Source organism: Coregonus clupeaformis, chromosome 7 (assembly GCF_020615455.1).
Source record: "Coregonus clupeaformis isolate EN_2021a chromosome 7, ASM2061545v1, whole genome shotgun sequence".
NCBI lineage: Eukaryota > Metazoa > Chordata > Actinopteri > Salmoniformes > Salmonidae > Coregonus > Coregonus clupeaformis.
Window position 1 is genome coordinate 43,647,790 of NC_059198.1, and position 25,104 is coordinate 43,672,893.

At 44.0% G+C, this 25,104-nt stretch overlaps 1 protein-coding gene across 1 annotated transcript in view; it reads left to right on the forward strand.

The window, feature by feature from the left end:
- Positions 1 to 7,248: 7,248 nt before the first annotated feature.
- The window catches only part of LOC121568683 (histone-lysine N-methyltransferase 2C), a 242,145-nt gene continuing 224,289 nt past the window's right edge, over positions 7,249 to 25,104 (forward strand). The window contains exons 1-2 of the mRNA XM_045221547.1: positions 7,249 to 8,069; positions 20,502 to 20,663. Coding sequence (XP_045077482.1) covers positions 20,503 to 20,663 — 161 coding nt within the window. The 5' untranslated portion in view covers positions 7,249 to 8,069; position 20,502. The remainder of the gene's footprint in view (positions 8,070 to 20,501; positions 20,664 to 25,104) is intronic.

A 25,104-nucleotide genomic window follows, 5' to 3' on the forward strand; every position in this document is an offset into this window, starting at 1 on the left:
AGTTTAAGAGACTTTCACCCGCCGCAACGGAATCTCTAAGGATACGTTAACATGTAGCACACAACACAATTAGCCTGTAGCATTAGCATTTAGCTTAGCCAAAGTACATGGTGACACAACACACATTTAGCCGTTAGCATTAGCCGTTAGCATTAGCCACGATGTACCACGTGACCTGAAACAATGAAGAATGAGCTGTAGCCTCTAGCCAACTGCGATATACTACACAAATCAATATCCTGCACCGTGGCCCAATCATTTTCCATGATTATCAATAATATCTCCTTCTAACTTTGTGTTGCCTTGAAAGATAAATCTCATATCAAGAGGTTATCCCCAAACCAATTTCCCGTCGACCAGAGGCGGAGTATAACGTAAATACACCAATTCACTTCATAATTCCCGCTTAAGGAATCAACCTGACCCAATACTAACTAAGTCTGGATTTCTGGCCCACTCCTGTGAGTCGCCTCCTCGAGGGCTTTTCCAGATCCCCCGGTGCCCTAATTATGCAGATATCTTCCAACCTTCATTCTCTACCAATCCATTGTCCTAAACATGCTATTATCCCATTTACCCATCAACCAAATTTAGACTATTTTCGTTCAGACTCCCAGTTAACAGCCATAACGCCACCCGAAACACGGTCGTAAGGGTACACTCCTCCAGTGTACATAAGCAGTAACAAAACCAACAACTTAGCTGTGTCTAGTCGGGTCATGACTCCAGACCAAAGTCAGCCTGAGTTAGCTTGATGACTCCAAATGCAGCAAAGAAGGATTGCATCATCCCTCCTGGCAAGCTCGCCATTCTGTAGTATATGATGAATGGTGGTCGTCATGGCTGATGAACAAAAGGAGTCTGCTCATACTGAACATTGATCATAAGGTTTATTCAGACCACAAGCTTCAGCATGAGTAACAGACACGCGTGGTCCGGAGAGCAGGTCCCAATTATTCGCCCTCTCGCCCCCTAATAAAAAAAAAAAACGCGGCGCGCCGGGGGGAGTTTATACTAACTCCCAGTTATTATATGCCTATAATATTTATAGGTTATATAAAAACTTAAACTACTGAAATAAAAAAAAAAAAAACTTAAAAAGAGCGATTAAGAAACATTGTGTAGATATAGTAAAATATCATCTGCGTATAATGAGATGAAGTGATAAGTAGATTTTAGTAAAATGTGTTTTATTTCCTTCGATTGATGAATTGCCTGGGCCAGCGCTTCCATGGATAATAAGAAAAAAGTGATCGCCTTGTCTGCTGCTTCTAGTGATTCTGAACTGAGCAGAGCAGATATTGCCTCATAACTATGCCTGAGGGATTGGCATATAGTATTTTAATCATATGAATGAAATTGGAGCCAATTCCCATATGTTCCAAAACAGACCAGAGATATGACCATTCTAGTCTATCAAAAGCTATTTCCTGATGAAGCATCTAAGATATGTAATAGTCTATGGAGGTTATCCGAGGATAAACACTTTAACAAACCCGCTTTGGTCTGTCTCGAGAAGGGACGATAACATTTTTTAATGTAACTTCCTGACAGGGAGTCAGGAAGTAGATGCAGATGGTAAGTTCAATAATAACTACATAGCGCGTTAAAAACCAAGCGCAGCGTCTGGACATGAAAACAGAACCAATACTGCCTGATGACTGAGGTTGGTGAGGGCTATGAGAAGGGAGAGTAATCAGGGTGGTGATGAAGTCCAGGTGTGCTTAACTATGGGGAGAAGGTGTGCGTAATGATGGTTGCCAGGTGTGTGCATGGGGGTTGCCAGGACTGGTAGTTAGTAGACAGGCGACGTCGAGTGCTGGAGGGATGGAGCAGGAGTAGGCGTGACAGGAAAACTGTTTAATATCTGTGTTATTCAAAGATAGAGAACACTGGGTGGCATCCTTAACTTTTTTGAATAAAATCAAAATGAATGCTGTATGCACATCTCTCCGAAATGAACCTTTGTGAACGGCTGGCTGTATTAATAATTTTGAGCAATGGTGGACCTAATTGATTCCAACATTTTAAAATAGACCTCAGGAGGAATACCATCCCATCCAGGTGATTTGTCGTCCAGGGTAGGGGAGGGAATGGCCGGCAGGGATGTAGCTCAGTTGATAGAGCATGGCGTTTTCAACGCCAGGGTTGTGGGTTCGATTCCCACGGGGGGCCAGTATAAAAAAATATGTATTCACTAACTGTAAGTCGCTCTGGATAAGAGCGTCTGCTAAATGACTAAAATGTAAATTTGCCTGTAATCATGCTATCCAATACCCTTTTGAGTTAATTGAGAGAGATTTGGGCTCCCAGCAAGGTGGCTTCCTCTGTTGAGAGAAGAGGAGTTCTTAATTATTTTAGAAAGGACTTAGTGGGGACCTCCCGAGTAGTCACAACCGGCCGTGATCTGGAGTCCCATAGGGCAGTGCACAACTGGCCCAGCGTCGTCCGGGTTAGGGGAGGGTTTGGCCGGGGGAGCTTTACTTGGCTCATTGCGCTCCAGCGACTCCTTGTGGCGGGCCAGGTGCCTGCAGGCTGACCTCGGTCATCAGGTCAAGTGTTTCCTCTGACACATTGGTGCGGCTGGCTTCCGGGTTAAACACGTGGGTGTTAAGAAGCGGGGCATGTTTCGGAGGACGCATGACTCGACCTTCGCCGCCCGTTGGGGAGTTGCAGCGATGAGACAAGATCGAGAATAAAAAAATTAAGGACTTAAAATTGATTTTTGGGGGATTTGTATCATTTGATTTACACAACATGCCTAACACTTAGAAAATGCAAAATATTTTTTCTTGTGAAACAAACAAAAAATAAGACAAAAAAACTGAAAACTTGAACATGCATAACTAATCCCCCCCCAAAGTCAATACTTTGTAGAGCCACCTTTTGCAGCAATTACAGCTGCAAGTCTCTTGGGGTATGTCTCTATAAGCATGGCACATCTAGCCACTGGGACTTTTACCCATTCTTCAAGGCAAAACTGTTCCAGCTCCTTCAAGTTGGATGGGTTCCGCTGGTGTACAGCAATCTTTAAGTCATACCACATATTCTCAATTAGATTGAGGTCTGGGCTTTGACTAGGCAATTCCAAGACATTTAAATGTTTCCCCTTAAACCACTGGACTGTTGCTTTAGCAGTATGCTTAGGGTCATTGTCCTGCTGGAAGGTGAACCTCTGTCCCAGTCTCAAATCTCTGGAAGACTGAAACAGGTTTCCCTCAAAAATGTCCCTGTATTTAGCGCCATCCATCATTCCTTCAATTCTGACCAGTTTCCCAGTCCCTGCCGATGAAAAACATCCCCACAGCATGATGCTGCCACCACCATGCTTCACTGTGGGGATGGTGTTCTCGGGGTGATGAGAGGTGTTGGGTTTGCGCCAGATATAGCATTTTCCTTGATGGCCAAAAAGCTCATTTTTAGTCTCATCTGACCAGAGTACCTTCTTCCATATGTTTGGGGAGTCTCCCACATGCCTTTTGGCGAACACCAAACGTGTTTGCTTATTTTTTTCTTTAAGCAATGGCTTTTTTCTGGCCACTCTTCCGTAAAGCCCAGCTCTGTGGATGTATGGCTTAAAGTGGTCCCATGGACAGATACTCCAATCTCTGCTGCGGAGCTTTGCAGCTCCTTCAGGGTTATCTTTGGTCTCTTTGTTGCCTCTCTGATTAATGCCCTCCTTGCCTGGTCCGTGAGTTTTGGTGGGTGGCCCTCTCTTGGCAGGTTTGTTGTGGTGCCATATTCTTTCCATTTTTAATAATGGATTTAATGGTGCTCTGTGGGATGTTCAAAGTTTCTGATATTTTTTTATAACCCAACCCTGATCTGTACTTCTCCACAACTTTGTCCCTGACCTGTTTGGAGAGCTCCTTGGTCTTTATGGTGCTGCTTGCTTGGTGGTGCCCCTTGCTTAGTGGTGTTGCAGACTCTGGGGCCTTTCTGAACAGGTGTATACATACTGAGATCATGTGACAGATCAGGTAACACTTAGATTGCACACAGGTGGACTTTATTTAACTAATAATGTGACTTCTGAAGATAATTTGTTGCACCAGATCTTATTTAGGGGCTTCATACAAAAGGGGGTGAATACATATGCACGCACTACTTTTCAGGTATTTATTTTTTTATAATTATTTGAAACAAGTAATTATTTTCATTTCACTTTTCCAGTTTGGACTCTTTTTTGTATGTCCATTACATGAAATCCAAATAAAAATCCATTTAAATTACAGGTTGTAATGCAACAAAATAGGAAAAACGCCAAGGGGGATGAATACTTTTGCAAGGCACCATATGTACTGACATATATGTGTAACTAATACATGTTAATATTTTTTAATATATGTAAATTGTAAAGTATTTTGTCTGTAATGTCTTTTTGGTTATATGTCGGAACCTAGTAAGACTAGCTGTCGCTATTGGTGTCGGCTAATGGAGATCCTAATATATAAAATAAAATATTTATCAGCTGATCATTACTGTGTAGCTTGTTGGCCAGTAAACAACTGGGACGATTACCATGGAAGTAATGGCTGAGTCCTACATTTACATTTTAGTCATTTAGCAGACGCTCTAATCCAGAGCGACTTCGGTTACTGGCACAACGCTCTTACCCACTACGCTACCTGCCGCTCCTACTTGATGGATGGCAAATTCTGCTCTCTGTCTAATCAATAAATTAAGATCTGTCTTGACTTTGGAAAGACTAATAGCTACCTGGTCTGAAAATAATGTTTTCTGAGAATGCTCTTACACAGTTAACAACATTTCTTTAATAGTTATTCAACCTAGATTCAAATGCAGTAGCATAATTTTTTATAAAACCTTTGGTGGCATCCCTAACAATCCGGGGGTCATCGACTGAATTTTAATTTAGTTCAATTTTAAATTGTTCACAGAATGTAGGATTTTGTAGTAATGAAACGTTTAAACGTCATCTTGTGGCTTTTTTAGGAGATTCAAAAATTAGAAGTTGGCAGTAGTAAGCATGGTGGTCAGACAAGCTCATGGCGAATTTATATTTTCTTGATTAATGAAAATAGAGGTGTAGATAATAGTATGAAATCGATTTGTGAGAATGGTTATTGTCTGTATGAGTACAAAATTTACTCTTTTGCTTTAGGATTAAGTGCTTGCCAGGCATCAATGAGGTTGTAATCAGAGAGTATACAGTGTGCTGGAGAGCCTTGGTTATGTGTGGATAGTAGTCAGTCTTCTTAGATTTGTCCCGCATGTCCAAAATGTCATTCATGCCTGTCCCAATAACGAAATGGATTAAGTTAATTCTAATAATATGTTCAGAGAATCCAAAAACTTAGGATCATAGGAATTTGGAGCATACACATAAATAAAGGCACATTTTTTTCCATTATGGATACATTTAAGGAAAGTGATTCTTCCTTCTTGGTCTTCGCCTTTACCCAAGATGGTAGTTTTGAGTTTTATATATATCATTATAAAAATACCTTTAGTTTCGTTTGGGGCTGATGAAAAAGCAGCCAGTTCGTACAAATGGTTCTCTATTCTATGTTAGTCCTTTTGAAGCAGGTGTGTATCTTGGAGCACTTGCTATATCAACATGGCTTCTTGCTAGGATATTAAGACAGCTGGAACATCTAATAGGATAGTTTAGGACTTTCAGATTCCAAGACAGAATAGCTAGCTTTGCCATTGTAAAAAAAAAAGAATGTACTATTAATGATCTCATTGTTATCTTTAGTGTTGATAAGCCCATGGATGTGTAACAAAAAGCAGGACCCACAGGGAAACCCACCCATTGGTCATTCCCCACCCAGAACTCCACCCATGTGAACCATAGATAACACTGTATGTTAAAAGCACTGTGTGAGTATCCTTGCCAACAGACACAGGAGCTATCAGTGGTTCACCAACCAGGGCCTTGACTGGCTGTGTAATTAATATTTCTTTGGACACATAAATGTTCTTCCAACGTTCCCATGAAAAGTGTCTAGAACAATAATATCTCATGTTCTGAGAACATGGCAACCATGTTCTCTGTACGTTGGTGGGACGTTGATGGAATATTCTCCTAACCCACAGAAAACTGGACACATGAATGTTCTTGCAACGCTCCCATGAAACATGTATAGAACATTAATATCTTATATTCTGAGAACATGGCAACCATGTTCTGTGTATGTTTGGTGGAACTTTGATGGAATATTCTCCTAACCCACAGAAAACAACAACAAAACACTGTGAACTGTTTGAGTCCTACCCCCACTCAACACACTTAGACGGGCTCTCATGGTAGAGAAGAAGCACACTTTCATTGACACAAATGCACACACACACAACTGAGGACATAAAAGGAGGATATAAGTGAGCTCTGTGGGACTCAGCGAATCAGTGAAGCACTGTCCTATTAGACAGTGGAACCTCTTTCAACCCATGAAGCTCATTTCCTCCTGCACCTGGACCAGTCTGGACTTCCTCCATCCCATCCTTGACCCTCAGAGAGCATCCCACTAATCAGTGAGAAAAATAAATCTAACGAAAAGGGCTGAGCAGAATCAATGGATATAGTAACACTATAGTATCTTTGGCGGATGTTGAATGTATGGGAAGCCTTATTTGTCCCCTAAAGGAAGTTGATGCATGGTGATTTAATGTAATTTTACTAAAAATAAATGGATGCCTTATACCGTGCTATAAGTGTGTGTGTGATACCTTAATGTTTAATAATCAACTTATAATATGTTATGCCATGTACACTCTTCATAACTCTATCAGAACTCCCACAGTTATCCTAATACGTTTCTGTAGTATAAGACAAAATGCAATTAATTATGTTATGCATTCCTGCCAGCTAGTAGAGTAGACAGTTTATGTTTTGTATTTCAAATTAATGTCATTTAGCAATAGACATTACCAATAATAATCTATTCCACAATGTGATAACTCTGAGAATAAGGACTGTTGTAGCAATAGATATAAAACAATTTACTGACTTGTCTGCAACCATAATAACTTAACACAAAATAACAGTTATGTTGCCTCTGTGCACTGTTGAACAAAACCAGCAGATATTAATCGAAATTGAGAGAATGCACGGCTAGGCGAATAGAATCCCATCCACTCTATTTAAGAACTCCAGATCCATGTTTTGAGAGTTCTTGGCTGATGACTGAGAAGTCTCTTTACCTGGATAGTGCTCCAATGTATCATTCCGCAGGGTCAGTGAGAGTTTTTTCATAACATGTATTACGCGGTCTGACACAAAACGCTACAATTTACATTTGTTTTTATTTATACCTTTGTATAAGCTTATTTTTTTATACATGGTTTATTCCTGTTGGACCATTATTTGATCTAACACGTCTTACTTCATGTTTAATTGGACCTATTTCCGCGACAAACGTTGACAGGCAGTGCTCAGGTCTATCCTAAACATGGCCACCATGATGGAGTAAAGCGTCAACTTTAAATTTCACATTTTTAGAAGAAAACTTATACATTTTCTGTATTTTGACAGGAATGTTTCAACGGAAAAAATTATATCAATCATCTTATCCATATGAAATCCTTGGATAAAGTTTCTTGTTGGATTTAATACTGGTTTAAGTTGTCTGGAAGCTGGAAAGGAAAAAGAGAATTGCATCAATTCCGTAAGCGTTTTCTTTTCTCTCGATAGTTTTAAAGCTTTTACAAACCTTTTGTGGGATTTTTCAAGTTGTGGATCTATTTTAATTGGAATCATTTTGCTGCGAATAATTGAAGAAACGAATGAGATGTATTTTATCATTTTTATGCGTTTTCCAGTGGAAAGTGAATCTTGGTGGTCGAAGGGAGAGTAGTAATGTTCACTGGTTGACGTACTTTTTAAGAAGCCAAGAAACTGAAGAATACATAAAGGGATATAACAGTTTTATGTATGGTTTTGAGGCGCCGAAAGTGCACCGGTCATTTCCCCCATATTTTTGAATTGGTGGATGAACGAGTTAGCTATACCCCCAACCCCACTTATACTAAACGAAAGTATTACATTTCTCATATGGCTTTAAAGGTCATGAAGGAAATACATCTAAACTTCTAGTTTATAAAAGGTAAGTTGTAATGTATATCTCGACATTTTACTCATAGTTGTGTGTTTTCAGACGTGCAGAGAGAACCAGCCACCTTCAAGATTTCCGTGTGGCCAATCATGTCACCGTAGAGCGCTCGGTTTGTTATAATTTTGATGCTAATATGGCCTTTGAAGAGCGCCGCTTTTCGCTAAAACAATTTCGTACTTGAATTCAACTTAACGGCCACCAATTCAGCATTTAAATTTCAGTTTTAATATGAGACTTTAACCCTATGGTTTGGCTACTTACTCAAGAAGATCAAACAATATCAGTGTTTGGCAGGGTTGTGACTATCAAATGATGCTGTCAAAAAGTTGTGTGTTTACAGAGCTTTGAACAACGTACGTTCAATCCCAATGACCACTCTTGAACTGCACCTATGGGTTTTGACATAAGAATAATAGAGCCTGAACGTTCTTCAACTCCAGTCCAGGATATTTGGTGTACATGCTTTCATTCCACGCCTTTAGTAACACCTGACTTTGCAAGTTATGGCCCAGACTGAAGATGCATGATTGGTTGACAATTTTAATCAGGTATTGGTGATGGGCTGGAATAAAGGCTTGCACACCCAGTAGTTCTCCAAAACTTAAATTGGAGAACCACACGTGTTATGGCTCTTGATAGGACATGAGGAGAGTCCAGCGTTTGTTATAACCATGAATTGCAATATATTTTCTCAATAACTATGCACAACTCTTGGTGTGGTTTTTGTCATGTTTCTTATGCATTCAACCTCAAGACAGTACTGCATGCAGATCCTTCCATTGACAACCAAGGAATCCAGTTGTTATTATAGACAGAAGTGCAGCTGATTTTATTCGATATGGTCGTCTATCTCAAATCAACGAATAAGCAGTGTTACCTACCTAGTGACGTACAAGTAGTTTCAAGTTGTAATGTCATGTGCACAAGTACAGTGAAATGCCTTTTTTGCAAGCTTTCAACCCAACAATGCAGTAATCAATATAAATGTAGTACTAAAAATAACATAGTACAAAAACACACACGAAATAAGAACATGAGATGTAAGCTAGCTATATACAGGGTCAGTTCCAATACCATATTTCCAATGTGCAGGGATACTGGAGTGATGGAGGTAGATAAACTACATGACCAAAAGTATTTGGACACCTGCTTGTTATACATAGTGTGCGACTCTCTTTATTTGTTTTTATAGCTTACAGTTTATTCTCTGTTAGTCAGCACCTCTACACTAAATAATGTGCTCTGGGTGTGCGCCAGCTCATGCTTTTTATTAAACACCTGCTCATCAAACATCTCATTACAAAATCATGGGCATTAATATGGAGTTGATCCCTCCCCCCCTTTACTGCCCAAACAGCCTCCACTCTTCTGGGAAGGCTTTCCACTAGATGTTGGAACATTGCTGCGGGGACTTGCTTCCATTCAGCCATGAGCATTAGTGAGGTTGGGCGATTAGGCCTGGCTCGCAGTCGGCGGTCCAAATCATCCCAAAGGTGTTCGATGTGGTTGAGGTCAGGGCTGTCTGCAGCCAGTCAAGTTCTTCCACACTGATCTCGACAAACCATTTTTCCATAGATCTCGCTTTGTGCACGGGGGCATTGTCATGCTGATACAGGAAAAGGCCTTCCCCAAACTGTTGCCACAAAGTTGGAAGCACAATCATCTAGAATGTAATTGTAAGTTGTAGCGTTAAGATTTCCCTTCACTGGAATTAAGGGGCCTAGCCCAAACCATGAAAAACAGCCCCAGACCATTATTCCTCCTCCACCAACTTTGCAGTTGGCGCTAGTGTTGCACGATATTGGAAATAACTGACATTGCGAGATTTTGTTTTTCTGCGATATATATTGCGATGTGAAAAAATACAGGAGGTATGTATGATCCACTGGGAAAAATGCAGTTTGCAAACAGCGACTTTTCAGGTGGAAGTCCTGATTTAAAAAAGTGTACGGTCAGACTTATGTAGGGCTCCGTTGTCCGGCTGGACCACAAGTCCGTTGTTGCTGTATAATATTCCACTTGTGACAGCTCTGTTTCAACTTGTGCCTTGCATTTCTCGTACAACTCTGGGATGGCAACTTGAGAAAAATAGTTGCGTGATGGCATTACATACCTCTTGTCAAGAGACCGGATCATGTTTTTAAAACCCTCTTTGGTAACCGTGTTAATTGGTACCATGTCTTTGGCGACGTGAAATGTTATTGAATCTGTGATTTCTCTCTGCCGTTTGGAACCTTTCTCGTATGGTGTAAAACTGGCAAAGGCATCTGAAATTTGATTTTTGCTTTGGAGGGCATTGAGATGCTTTGCACTCGTCATACGAAGATTTGTGGTGCCGCCTTAAATGATCGAACAAATTGGTCGTGTTGCCTTGTGTTGTGGCAACAATTGCAAGGCACTCTCGACAAGTACCTGTTTTTGGTCAACATCATCCTGTCTGTAGCCGAAATAGTTCCATATAATTGACGATGGATTTCTTTTTGCAACCAAATTCTCTATTTGTCTTTTTATGCCTGTTCCTCGCTCATCATGTCGTCACGTGCAAGCAGAGCCTGCATGTCAACCACGTGCAGCAACGAACTCCGTGTTTAAAATAAAAATAATAATAATAAACTCTGTATCCAATAACCCATAAATCTGAGTAAATTACGTTATATCAGACAGATATAATGCTAGTTTAACATAAAAAAATATATATATTGTAGACTTGTTTACCTTACTAAATCGCACGTTCTGCGATGTGACTATTGCGGATGCATACATCGCAATGTCGATGCTGAAACGATATATCGTGCAGCCCTAGTTGGCACTATGCATTGGGTCAGGTAGCGTTCTCCAGGCATCCGCCAAACCCAAATTCACGCTTGTGTGGCCTACCACTTCGCGGCTGAGCGATTATTTCTCTTAGATGTTTCAACTTCACAATAACAGTACTTACTGTTGACCGGGGGCAGCTCTAGCAGGGCAGAAATTTGACGAACTGACTTGTTGGAAAGGTGGCCCACGTTGAAAGTCACTGAACTCTTCAATAAGGCCATTCTACTGCCAATGTTTGTCTATGGAGGTTACATGGCTGTGTGGTCGATTTTATACACGTCAGCAACGGGAGTAGCTGAAATGGACGAATCCACTAATTTGAAGGGGTGTCCACATACTTTTGTATATATAGTGTATATATGAGCCAATTTAGTGATTAGGATTCGTTATCTGTAATGGTTATGCTAAATTAGGCATTGTTGGGATATAGATAAAATCACACAAAAAATCACTGCCTTGTGTTCTAAAAACATCTTTTATTTATTTGAGTGCCCAAAAAAATCAAGCGAGTACTCGAACAGTCAAATGTCAAATGCCCATCCTCCTGGTGACACAGGGAAGTTAGTTTGGGGCTTCACTCCAACATGTTGTCAAGCCGTAGAACCAAGAATAACAAGGTGATGTCTCATTTCATATTGAACGATTTTTGTTTCTGTGCCACAGCATTATGTAAAAGGTCTGCATGGTCAATCTGACGTCTGCATTGGCCGTACAGCATTTACTGCGACGCAGCCTCCGCAGACGTCAGGGCTTTCATACTTCTTGCGCTTAGGGGAGCAGAGCTATTGTGAAGGAAGTTGTCAAGGAAGTGAGTTTGTTTATACAGGACGTACCGCCCCCACCTACGGTCAACCAATCATGTCAATGTTTAGCTATAAGGAGCCCTCCACATTGTTACAAAACGAGAGACGCAAAGCGATGCGGTACGCAGCTTGATTTGGCCTCTGCATGCCTCCAGAGGTTCCGCAATTTCGTCACACACTCCATACGAAGCCTCCGACCACATTTTTGGATCAAGCATAAATTGGATTTAAGACAGTAAAGAGCTTAGGAAAATGTTATGAGAAGCTATGTGCATTGTTTGTCAGTGAAGGAAGATGAAGACTGAATGCTGTAGACAGGTAAGAGTGGAGGACAGTGTGCAGAAAGCGAGAGGAAGAGGACTGTGTCAGAAGTGAAGGACATTGTCAAGGAACACACACCAGGAAGCTTTTGTTGATAGGAGTTGAGAACATCAGTTGTCACTTACAAACTTCAAAACAGTGTTGTCCGTGTTCCAGGTGTGACGCCATCGTCATTAAAATGTGAGGTGTCTGGCTTGGACACGTTGGCTTAACGTTATGTGTGAATGTAGACAGTTTGTGGCTATTATTTTAAGGAACTTTGAAGGCTGGTTTCTTGGATTCAAATTAATCTTTGTTTGGGAAACCGATCCTGAAGTTTTCATAACTGTCGTGTGAAAGAGTGACAGGATGGAATGGCAGGGACATTCAGAGAAGATCCTTGAATATAGGACATGGAATGGCTCAATTAATCTTTATTTCACCACAGCAAATGCAATCAGTCTGAAACATGTCATGGTACTGTAGTGCTTACTTGGAACCTAGCGAAGATGAGAGGGCTGGAAAAAAGTCAGTCCTCCCTGACATGATGGGTCACATTACCCCACTTCTTATGCCCTGAATATTTGTTTCGGAGACCATTGGGCCACACAGGTGAAGTCTGAGGCTGCGTTTACACGGGCAGCCCAATTCTGATCTTTTTTCCACAAATTGGTATTTTGACCAAGACACATCAGATCTTTTTCAGAGCTGATCTGATTGGTCAAAAGACCAATTAGTGGAAAAAAGATCAGAATTGGGCTGCCTGTGTAATAGCAGCACGAGGGTTTCAGATTTGAGCTTGATTTTTGCTAAGCTCAAAGGACAGCTTAACGTCAATAAGGAAGATTATTTAATATCACTATTTTCACTGTTTGAAGGGTACCTATTACATAAGGACAAAATACCACCTTCAAAACACATATTTCTATGTCACTTACAGTGCAAATTCTGTCTGGGCTCCATATAAACAACATAACTATATCTGTGAGGCTGTTATGACACCAAAAATATAAGCAGATTCTGTTGTGCTTGGTAGCTACACTTAATGGGGAAGATAAACCTATCAGTTGGAGAAATTAGTCATCCTCAGGGTGTCAGATAACTTTAAATATAGGCTATGTAGTGGATTCCAGCAAATCTTTGAAAGGCATAAAATGACATTCAGGAAGCCTTGAGTTTTAAAATGTGCATGCTGGTCTTCCATTCTTAAGAGCCTATAGTCTGTTGGCATGTTCGCAGAAACGGTATGCAAGCTGTTGTGGCAGTGATGGTCGTGGTTATTAAATTAGCTGAGAGAACCGTCAGCACCCACTTAGCTGCTTGCATGCCACTCCTAGTCCTACTAATGCTTGTGCAACCTTTGCTGCGTTCAGTAGGAAGAAATGGGTGATTTCAAGGAGCCTGTTTAGGAGGGTTCAACGTTACAGAACTTTTAGGTAGACAGGTAGGCCTATAGTGTAGAACAGGTGTTATGGTCTGTAATGTGCACTATGAGTACGGTTACATGCACACAATAATGCGATTTATTGAGGATAGTCAGATTAATATAATAGTTCGATTAAAACGTTTACATGCTTTGCAAGAAGAATGATTTCCCTAATAATCCTGTTTTACATGGACACATCTTGAAGTCAGGCTACCTGATAGCACTCTGATAAATGCAAAAAATGACCAAATCAAAATAAACGTTATTCCACAGTGACCATGTTATTTTAGGGAAGCATATTTCAATCTGAGTTCGAACATAAAAGTTTGTATGTGTGAACTACTTCTAAGAGGCATACAGTCAGTTGTTCTGAACTCACTTAACTCGCGCTAAAGAGGGTGGCTCGCTCGGCTGGTGGTAGCGCATGCGCAGATAAAAATACACTGCTGGAACATTGATTAAGGTGTTTTATATGTCCTAATAATTTGAAATGTTGCTCAGAAAACTAGGTGTTTTAATCGGCGTATGTTTACTAAGATTTTAATCTCACACTGATTTAAGATAAGCAGAGTAAGGTGTTTTACATGACTTGCATAACCTGCCTACTGCCATAATCGGTTAAATATCTAATTATTAGTGTGCATGTAAACGTACTCTGTCTCATAATTGTGTCAGTTCTATTCATTACATTTGACTGCAATGTTCCTAACATTTTGTTTCACTTCACTGAATACATTCCAGAACGTATCCAATAAGAAATTATTTTGTTTTTACATTTCAAATATTTGTTCCTACAATGAACACAACAAACTTATCCTGACCATCCTTCACGACAACTTGACAAATTACAGCACTTAATACATAAACAAAGATTTCCTTCCCCTAAGTTTGTGGAATAGCGTTTACTCTCCCTGTGGCACCGACCTCTTGTTGGCCAAGCCTACAACACTACCTCAGATAAGAGCTGTGCAGACTGAGCCAAGGAGGAACATGAGCAACATTACTGCACTCTGATTGGCTTGGAGGCTACAAACAGATGCAGATGGGGGTGTGGCTGACTCGAGCTACACAGATTCACAAGGGTGAGAGAGGGGTAGAAAAGGAGGGAAGAGGGTGTGCACTGTGGGCTACAACGGCAAAGCAGGGCCAAGGCAGCCACGTGTCCCGAGCAAACCACATACACTACATGACCAAAAGTATGTGGACACCTACTCGTCGAACATCTCATTACAGTCGTGGACATTAATATGGAGTTGGTCCCCCCTTAGCTGCTATAACAGCCTCCACTCTTCTGGGAAGGCTTTCCACTAGATGTTGAAACATTGCTGTGGGGACTTGCTTTCATTCAGCCACGAGCATTAGTGAGGTTGGGAGATTAGGCCTGGCTCGCAGTCGGCGTTCCAATTCATCCCAAAGGTGTTCGAATTGGGTTGAGGTCAGGGCTCTGTGCAGGCCAGTCAAGTTCTTCCACAACGATCTCAACAAACCATTTCTGTATAGACCTCGCATTGTGCACGGGGGTGTTGTCATGCTGAAACAGGAAATGGCCTTCCCCAAACGGTTGCCACAAAGTTGGAAGCACAGAATCGTCTAGACTGTCATTGTATGTTGTAGCGTTAAAATATTTCCCTTCACTGGAACTAAGGAGCCTAGCCCGAACCATCAAAAACAACCCCAGACCATTATTGCTCTTCCACCAAACTTTGCAGTTGGCACTATGCATTGGGGCAGGTAGCATTCTCCTGGCATCCGCCAAACCCTGATTCGTCTGTCGGACTGCCATATGGTGAAGCGGGATTAATCAGTCCAGAGAACGCGCTTCCGCTGCTCCAGAGTCCAATGCCGGCGAGCTTTACACCACTCCAGCCGACGCTTGGCATTGTGCATGGTGATCTTAGGCTTGTGTGCGGCTGCTCGGCTATGGAAACCCATTTCATGAAGCTCCCGACAAACAGTTCTTGTGCTGACGTTGCTTCCAGAGGCAGTTTGGAACTCGGTAGTGAGTATTGCAACCGAGGACAGACGATTTTTACGCTCTTCAGCATTTGGCGGTCCCGTTCTGTGAGCTTGTGTTGCCTACCACTTCGCGGCTGAGCCATTGTTGCTTCTAGATGTTTCCACTTCACAATAACAGCACTTAAAGTTGACCGGGGCAGCTCCAGCAGGGCAGAAAGTTGACGAACTGACTTGTTGGAAAGGTGGCATCCTATGAAGGTGCCATGTTGAAAGTCACTGAGCTCTTCAGTAAGGCCAATCTACTGCCAATGTTTGTCTATGGAGATTGCATGGCTGTGTGCTTGATTTTATACACCTGTCAGCAACTGGTGTGGCTGAAATAGCTGAATCCACACATTTTGAAGGGGGTATCTGTCCTTAAATGTGGGAACCCATGTTTTTATGCTCAGTGATGTCCCAGAGATTTTGCTGTTGGGAGTGGGAATGGGTCTGTGATGTGAGGTGGACACTTTGAAATGCCAACACTCAAGTCATAAACGTGTACATATCCACTTCCGTTTCTGGTGCCATAGGCACATAGCCTACCCTTCAAGCAGGCTCATGTTTGTGGTCTGCCCAGCGGTGGTGTGAGGCTGAACAGCAACTTGCCTCTAACAGTGCATTCGAGACCTAGTAAAACCCTCTGGTTAAATCAACATTAAAATAAGCTGGTACAAACGCACAGCAGGGGACCCTGCTATTTATTTTTTTATTCTCTCCACCCCAGCATGACTGTGCTTGACAAAATGGCTAAATTAATTTAAGCAGTAGAGAGCGGCGCTGCCACACAGAGCACGGAGAGGTCCCCCAATGCGAGGCTTCGCACAGCTGGTCTCGACGACATTACAGATGAGTCAACGGCCTGCTTTCTTCCTTTCCCCTCTTCCTTAGCTCTGCTAAATCGACACTGGACTGTCCACTGTACAGTTGTGCCTTTCAACAAGCAGTTGTTGTAGTTGCTATTGGCCATTTTCTCAGTTATTAGAAGTGGAGACTAGATCTGCTGTAATCTGTGGTAGTTGTAGGTGGCCTAAGTGGTGGTAAACAGAGTTAATTTGCTAGTCAAAGTTGAGCGGGAGTGCTGTGACAGTGACAGCCATCCTGGCCCCTCTCCTTTGTGTTTCTGCATGCTTTGCATTGTGAGGTATGTGAAAGAAAGTGGAGTTGTGTAACTTTTGTGTTGTTACACGATGTGTTGTAACTTTTGCACAAGCATGCCTGATTCAACTAGTCAACTAAACATCAAGCTCGGGCTCCCGAGTGGCGCAGCGGTCTAAGCCAACTTGTAAGTCGCTCTGGATAAGAGCGTCTGCTAAATGACGTAAATGTAAATGTAAATGTAAGGAACTGCATCTCAGTGCTTGAGGCGTCACTACAGACCCCCTGGCACGATTCCAGGCTGTATCACAACCGGCCGTGATTGGGAATCCCATAGGGCGGTGCACAATTGGCCCAGCGTCGTCTGGGTTTGGCCGGTGTAGGCCGTCATTGTAAATAAGAATTTGTTCTTAACTGACTTGCCTAGTTAAATAAAGGTGAAATAAAATTTAAAAAAAATAAAAGCTCTTGGTTAGTTGAATCAGGTGTGCTGGTGGTGGAATCGAACAAACGTGGAATGGCTGGGCTCAAGCGCGGGTCCAAGCGGGTTAGGAAATGGGATGCGTTGCATTGAAAAGATCCTTATGTCATCAAATTTTGGCATTCGTAGGCAATATCAATGTGCCTACTAGTGGACAATTTTATATATAGTACCAGTCAAAAGTTTGGACACACCTACTCATTCCAGGGTTTTTCTTTATTTTTACTATTTTCTACATTGTAGAATAATAGTGAAGAAATCAAAACTATGAAATAACACATGGAATCATGTAGTAAACAAAAGTGTTAAATACATATATTTTATATTTGAGATTCTTCAAATAGCCACCCTTTGCAAACTCTTGGCTTTCTCTCAACCAGCTTCATGAGGTAGTCACCTGGAATGCTTTTCAATTAACAGGTGCGCCTTGTTAAAAGTTAATTTGTGGAATTTCTTCCCTTCTTAATGTGTTTGAGCCAATCAGTTGTGTTGTGACAAGGTAGGGTTGGTATACAGAAGATAGCCCTATTTGGTAAAAGACCAAGTCCATATTATGGCAAGAACAGCTCAAATAAGCAAAGAGAAACGACAGTCCATCATTACTTTAAGACATGAAGGTCAGTCAATGTGGAAAATTTGAAGAACTTTGAACGTTTCTTCAAGTGCAGTAGCAAAACCATCAAGCGCTAAAAGGAAACTGGCTCTCATGAGGACCGCCACAGGAAAGGAAGACCCAGAGTTACCTCTGCTGCACAGGATAAGTTCTCAACATCAACTGTTAAGAGGAGACTGCGTGAATCAGGCCTTCATGGTCGAATTGCTGCAGAGAAACCGCTACTAAAGGACACCAATAATAAGAAGAGACTTGCTTGGGCAAAGAAACACGAGCAATGGACATAAGACCGGTGGAAATCTGTCCTTTGGTCTGATGAGTCCAAATTTGAGATTTTTGGTTCCAACCTCAGTTTCTTAGTGAGACGCAGAGTAGGTGAACGGATGATCTCCGCATGTGTGGTTCCCACCGTGAAGCATGGAGGAAGTGTGACGGTGTGGGGGTGCTTTCTGGTGACACTGTCAGTGATTTATTTAGAATTCAAGGCACACTTAACCAGCATGGCTACCACAGCATTCTGCAGCGATATCCCATCTGGTTTGCGCTTAGTGGGCCTATCATTTGTTTTTCAATGGGATAATGACCCAACACACCTCCAGGCTGTGTAAGGGCTATTTGACCAAGAAGGAGAGTGATGGAGTGCTGCATCAGATGACCTGGCCTCCACAATCAACCGACCTCAACCCAATTTAGATGGTTTGGGATGAGTTGGACTGCAGAGTGAAGGAAAAGCAGCCAACAAGTGCTCAGCATATGTGGGAACGCCTTCAAGACTGTTGGAAAAGCATTCCATTCCTCATGAAGCTGGTTGAGAGATTGCCAAGTGTGCAAAGCTGTCATCAAGGCAAAGGGTGGCTACTTTGAAGAATCTAAAATATATTTTGATTTGTTTAACACTTTTTTGGTTACTACATGATTCCATGTGTGTTATTTCATAGTTGTGATGTCTTCACTATTATTCTACAATGTAGAAAATAGTAAAAATAAAGAAAAACCCTTGAATGAGTAGGTGTATTAACTATTGACCGGTAGTGTACGTGCATGCATGCATGCATGCATACATACATACATACATACAGTGCATTCGGAAAGTATTCAGACGCATTGACTTTTTCCACATTTTGTTACGTTACAGCCTTATACTAAAATTGATTAAATAAATCAATTTCCTCATCAATCTACACGCAATACCCCATAATGACAAAGCGAAAACAGGTTTTTAGAAATGTTTGCAAATTTATTAAAAATAAATATTTAGACCTTTTGCTATGAGACTCGAAATTGAGCTCAGGTGCATCCTGTTTCCATTGATCATCCTTGAGATGTTTCTACAACTTGATTGGAGTCCATCTGTGGTAAATTCAATTGATTGGACATGATTTGGAAAGGCACACACCTGTCTATATAAGGTCCAACAGTTGACAGTGCACGTCAAAGCAAAAACCAAGCCATGAGGTGGAAGGAATTGTCTGTAGAGCTCCCAGACAGGATCGTGTCAAGGCACAGATCTGGGGAAGGGTACCAACAAATTTCTGCAGCATTGAAGGTCCCCAAGAACACAATGGCCTCCTTCATTCTTCAATGGAAGAAGAGCTCTTCCTAGAGCTGGCCAAACTGAGCAATCGGGGGAGAAGGGCCTTGGTCAGGGAGGTGACCAAGAACCCGATGGCCACTCTGACAGAGTTCCTCTGTGGGGATGGGAGAACCTTCCAGAAGGACAACCATCTCTGCATCACTCCACCAATCAGGCCTTTATGGTAGAGTTGCCAGACGGAAGCCATTCCTCAGTAAAAGGCACATGACAGCCCGCTTAGAGTTTTCCAAAAGGCACCTAAAGGACTCTGACCATGAGAAACAAGATTTTCTGGTCTGATGAAACCAAGATTGAACTCTTTGGCCTATATGCCAAGTGTCACATCTGGAGGAAACCTGGCACCATCCCAACGGTGAAGCATGGTGGTGGCGGCATCATGTTGTGGGGATGTTTTTCAGCGGCAGGGACTGGAAGACTAGTCAGGATCAAGGGAAAGATGAACGGAGCCAAGTACAGAGATCCTTGATGAAAACCTGCTCAGGACCTCAGACTGGGGCGAAGGTTCACCTTCCAACAGGTCAATGACCCTAAGCACACAGCCAAGACAACGCAGGAGTGGCTTCGGGACAAGTCTCTGAATGTCCTTGAGTGGCCCAGCCAGAGGCCGGACTTGAACCCGATCGAACATCTCTGGAGAGACCTGAAAATAGCTGTGCAGCGACGCTCCCCATCCATCCTGACAGAGCTTGAGAGGATCTGCAGAGAAAAATGGGAGGAACTCCCCAAATACAGGTGTGCCAAGCTTGTAGCTTCATACCCAAGAAGAATCGAGGCTGTAATCGCTGCCAAAAGTCCTAAGTAAAGGCTCTGAATACTTATTTAAATGTGATTTTCTGATCTGTAGTGACGCCTCAAGCACTGCAGTGTCTTAGGCCTCTATTTGTGTATACAAAATCTAAAAACCTGTCTTTGCTTTGTCATTATGGGGTATTGTGTGTAGGTTGATGAGGGTGAAAAAAACAACAATGTAATCCATTTTAGGATAAGGCTGTAAATGTAATACAATTTTGAAAAAGTGAAGGGGTCTGAATACTTTCAGAATGCAGTGTGTGTGGATGGATTTCAGTAGAAGTCCATTGTCTCATGGTGTGCTCAAATAGGGCACATTACAATACAGGTTGTGTGTTAAGAGAAAATAACGTCCTGTTTGGTTTCTTTTTATCTGCTTTGGTATTTGATTGTTATCTTACCTAGCAAGACACATTTTGTATACCCGCAGCTCCAATCCGATGTCCATGGTTCAATAAATAAAGTAATCTCTCTCCCCCCCTCTATGCTCTCCATCCTGGTCCTCAGAATGTCATCAGAGGACAAGAGTCTGGATCCATCTGACTACGGACCGTCTACTCCCCTGAGTAGCACCCCCTCAGACAGCCCCTCCCCTGCCCCCACAGACAAGCGCCCCCGCGGCCGGCCTCGTAAGGATGCAGGATCCGGCATACCCACACCCAAAAAGAAGTAGGTCCCTCTGCGCTCTAACCTTGGTGTGATGCTTAGTTGTTATGCATGTACTGAGGGTTGACGCCTTGGCTAATGGTGTCGCCCTCTGTGGTTTCATTGGGACCTGTGGCATTTGGCAAGTCTTATGATGTTCTACTGGATGTATTTTACTAAGCAGTTTGATTGTTTTTGGGGGTGGGGGGAATCTGCATTTTGGGTGGTTGTGAGTTGTAAAGGTATAATTAATTATTATCGTAGTGGATAAAAATGCCTTAAAGTCTACCGACAGATGTCTCTGGCTGGTTCAGGTTTATTACTTACTCAACTCATGCAATTCTTCAGTAATCTTGCCATTTCTTTCCAAGCAGACCATTTATTTTTATTTTGAATTGCTAATACTCATTCACATCATTCACACAGTCCCCTCGGAACAGTTGATGTCTGTTACTTAAACTCTGAAGCATTTATTTTGGCTGCAATTTCTGAAGCTGGTAACTCTAATGAACTTATCCTCTGCAGCAGAGGTAACTCTGGGTCTTCCATTCCTGTTGCGGTCCTCATGAGAGCCAGTTTCATCATAGCACTTGATGGTTTTTGTGACTGCACTTGGAGAAACTTTCAAAGTTCTTGAAATGTTCCGTATTGACTGACCTTCATGTCTTAAAGTAATGATGGACTGTCGTTTCTCTTTGCTTATTTGAGCTGTTCTTGTCATAATATGGACTTGGTCTTTTACCAAATAGGGCTATCTTCTGTATATGTCACGAGTTGCTAAGCCAGAACCCAGAAGCAGACCAGGACAAGGTAAGTTGAAACGAAGGTGAGTGTTTATTTACAAGTTCAAGAGTGATGCTGAATAATCCAGGGAACAGAGCGGGCGGCGTTGATTAGTTGTTGGGGGGTGCAGTGGTTGATCCCATCCTGGTCGGCAGCCGCCCGACCACCAGGCAGAGGTTGGATGAAGGTTCCGGACGGGTGACTGCAGATGGAACAAAACGGGGGTAAGTAAGCAACAAACCAACAAGGTGCAAAAACAACAAAACTAACGCTAGGCTCTAAGACTGATACTCTGGTAAACCTACTGTTCATGGCTAACGATCCGGCAGGGAATGGATGTTAGGCCAGAGCCTAAGAAGGGTGATGATCAGGACCAGGTGTGCAAATTGCTGATGGGATGCAGGTGCGGAAATCAAGAGAGCTCCCGAGCGTTCCAGAACCCTCGGGAAACTGGAGCTCACGAACATAACAACTAGTCCACAGACAGGACCCGACTCAGACTGCCGGGATCGTTACAGTACCCCCTCCGACGAACGCCACCGGGCGGACTCCCGGAGCGCCAGGATGGAGGCGGTAGAAGTCACTGATGAGGTCAGCATCTAGGACCTGTCGCCGCGGAATCCAACTCCTCTCTTCAGGACCATACCCCTCCCAGTCCACGAGATACTGGAAACCCCGGCCCCGCCGTCTGGAATCCATGATGCGACGCACCGTGTAGGCAGGACCACCTCCGATCATCCGAGGAGGAGGAGGAGGAGGAGGCGGAGGAGGCAACAGAGGACTGAGGAAAACAGGCTTGAGGCAGGAGACATGAAAGGTGGGATGGACTCTGAGCGTCCTCGGGAGTTTGAGTCGAACTGCCACCGGATTGATCACCTTCTCCACCACAAACGGACCAATGAACTTCGGTAACAACTTCCTAGACTCAGTCCGTAAAGGAAGATCCCGTGTGGCCAACCAGACCCTATCTCCGATGGTGTAGGTGGGAGCGGGATCCGGCGACGATTCGCCTGGAGCTGATACCGTCCGAAACTCTAAGGAGTGCTTTTCTGGCCCGATGCCAGGTCCGGTGGCAACGACGAATATGGACCTGAACAGAAGGCACTGAGAGCTCCTTCTCCTGAGAAGGGAACAAGGGAGGTTGGTAGCCATACAGGCACTGGAAGGGAGACATCCCAGTGGCAGATGTAGGGAGAGTATTGTGGGCATACTCAACCCAAGGCAACTGAGAGACCCAGGAGGTGGGGTTGGAAGAGGCCAGGCAGCGTAGCGTGGATTCCATCTTCTGGTTGGCTCTCTCCGCCTGACCATTAGATTGGGGGTGAAAACCAGATGTGAGACTGACTGTAGCTCCAATGGCCAAACAGAAGGACTTCCAGACAGCAGAGGTAAACTGAGGGCCACGGTCGGAAACGATATCACTGGGCAACCCGTGGACCCTGAAAACCTCCCTAACCAGGATCTCGGACGTCTCCGAGGCAGAGGGAAGCTTGGCAATAGGCACAAAGTGGGCGAACTTGCTGAATCTGTCCACGAGTAGTCAGAACGACCGTGTTCCCCTCAGAAGCCGGGCAACCCAGTGACAAAGTCCAGGGGCCAGATGCGACCATGGTCGCCGGGGAATAGGAAGGGGTGAAGTAGTCCAGAGCTGGGCCGATTGGTACTCTTATTCTGCGCACACACTGGACAGGCAGCAACATAACCCCGAGTATCCTCGGCCATGGCAGGCCACCAAAAACGTCTGCGAAGGAACGCCATTGTCCGAGCCACGCCAGGGTGACAAGCCATCTTGCTGGCGTGGGACCATTTGAGGACAGCAGGACGAACCGACTCAGGCACAAACAACCGACCGGGTGGACCGTTACCGGGACCGGGCTGAGTCCGAAGGGCCGCCAGCACCTCCTCCTCAATCTTCCACATAACTGCTCCCACGACGCAGTTCCGGGGGAGAATTGTCTCGGTCTTGGACCCACTCTCCTCCGTCTTGGAGAACATCCGGGACAAGGCGTCCGCCTTGCCGCTCTTAGATCCAGGTCGGAACGTCAGGGGAAAACTTGAATCGTCCCGAAAAACAACGCCCACCTGGCCTGACGGGAGTTGAGACGTTTAGCCGATTGCACGTAAGCAAGATTCTTGTGGTCAGTCCAGACAATAAACGGTTGCTCCGCCCCTCCAACCAGTGGCGCCACTCCTCCAAGGCAAGTTTCACCGCGAGAAGCTCCCGGTTACCCACATCGTAATTCCTCTCCGCAGGCGAAAGGCGACGAGAGTAGTAGGCGCAGGGATGGAGTTTACTGTCCGTGGAGCATCGCTGCGACAGGATGGCGCCAACTCCCACATCAGACGCGGTCCACTTCAACGACGAACTGACGGGCCGTGTCCGGTTGAGAGAGAATCGGTGCGTTGGTGAATCGCCTCTTCAAATCCAGAAACGCTCGATCCGCCTCCGGATTCCACTTGAAGGTCCTGATACTGGAAGTCAAGGCAGTTAACGGAGCGGCCACACGGCTGTAATCCCGGATGAATCTGCGGTAGAAATTCGCAAACCCCAAAAATCTCTGGAGCTGCAATCTCGTACCGGGCTGGGCCCATTCCAGAACCGCTCTAACCTTCTCCTGGTCCATCCTAATCTCTCCCTGGAGATGATGTACCCGAGAAAGGATGTCGTGTGGGCGTGAAACTCGCACTTCTCGGCCTTCACGAACAGGCGATTCTCCAACAATCGCTGCAGAACCTGCCGGACATGCTGGACGTGGTCGGAAGGTTCCTTCGAGAAGATCAGAATGTCATCCAGGTAAACAAACACAAAGAGACCGATCATATCTCTCAGGACGTTCGTTCACCATACTCTGGAATACCGCTGGAGCATTGGTCAGTCCAAACGGCATCACCTGATACTCGAGTGACCCATCGGGTGTATTGAAACCCGTCAACCACTCGTCCCCTCTCTGATCCGGACCATGTGATACGCATTGCGTAGGTCTAGCTTGGTGAACACCGTAGCACCCTGTAAGGAGTCGAAGGCAGAACTCATCAAGGGCAGGGGATACTTGTTCTTGACCGTGATGTCATTCAACCCCCCGATAATCAATACACGGTCGAAGAGAGCCATCCTTCTTACCCACAAAGAAGAATCCTGCCCCCCAGGGGTGATGACGAGGGACCAACGAGACCAGCAGCTAGGGACTCCTTGATGTAGGTCTCCAAAGCCTCACGTTCAGGTCGGGAGATACTGTATAACCTTCCCTTGGGGTAGACAGCTCCAGGGAACAGGTTGATGGCACAATCATATGGTCGGGTGGGGAGGGAGTGACAGAGCCTTCTGCTTACTGAAAACTTCCCCCAAATCGTGATATGTCTCGGGAACCAGGGACAAATCTGGGGGGTTTAGCCTCAATCACCTGACTGGGAACCGAATGGGGGCAGGCAGTCTTGAGACAGTTAGCATGACAATCAAGGCTCCAACTCGTTACCTTGCCCGTCACCCAATCGAACGTGGGATTGTGTTCCTTCAGCCAGGGGTATCCAAGGACCAGAGGAACCTGGGAAGACGGCAGAATGAAGAATGAAATCATCTCAGAATGATTCCCCGACAACCGCATCTTAACCCGGTTCAGTCCTCATCGTGATACGTGCCAGACTACTGCCGTCCAGAGTGGTAGCTTCAATGGCTTCCGGCAAT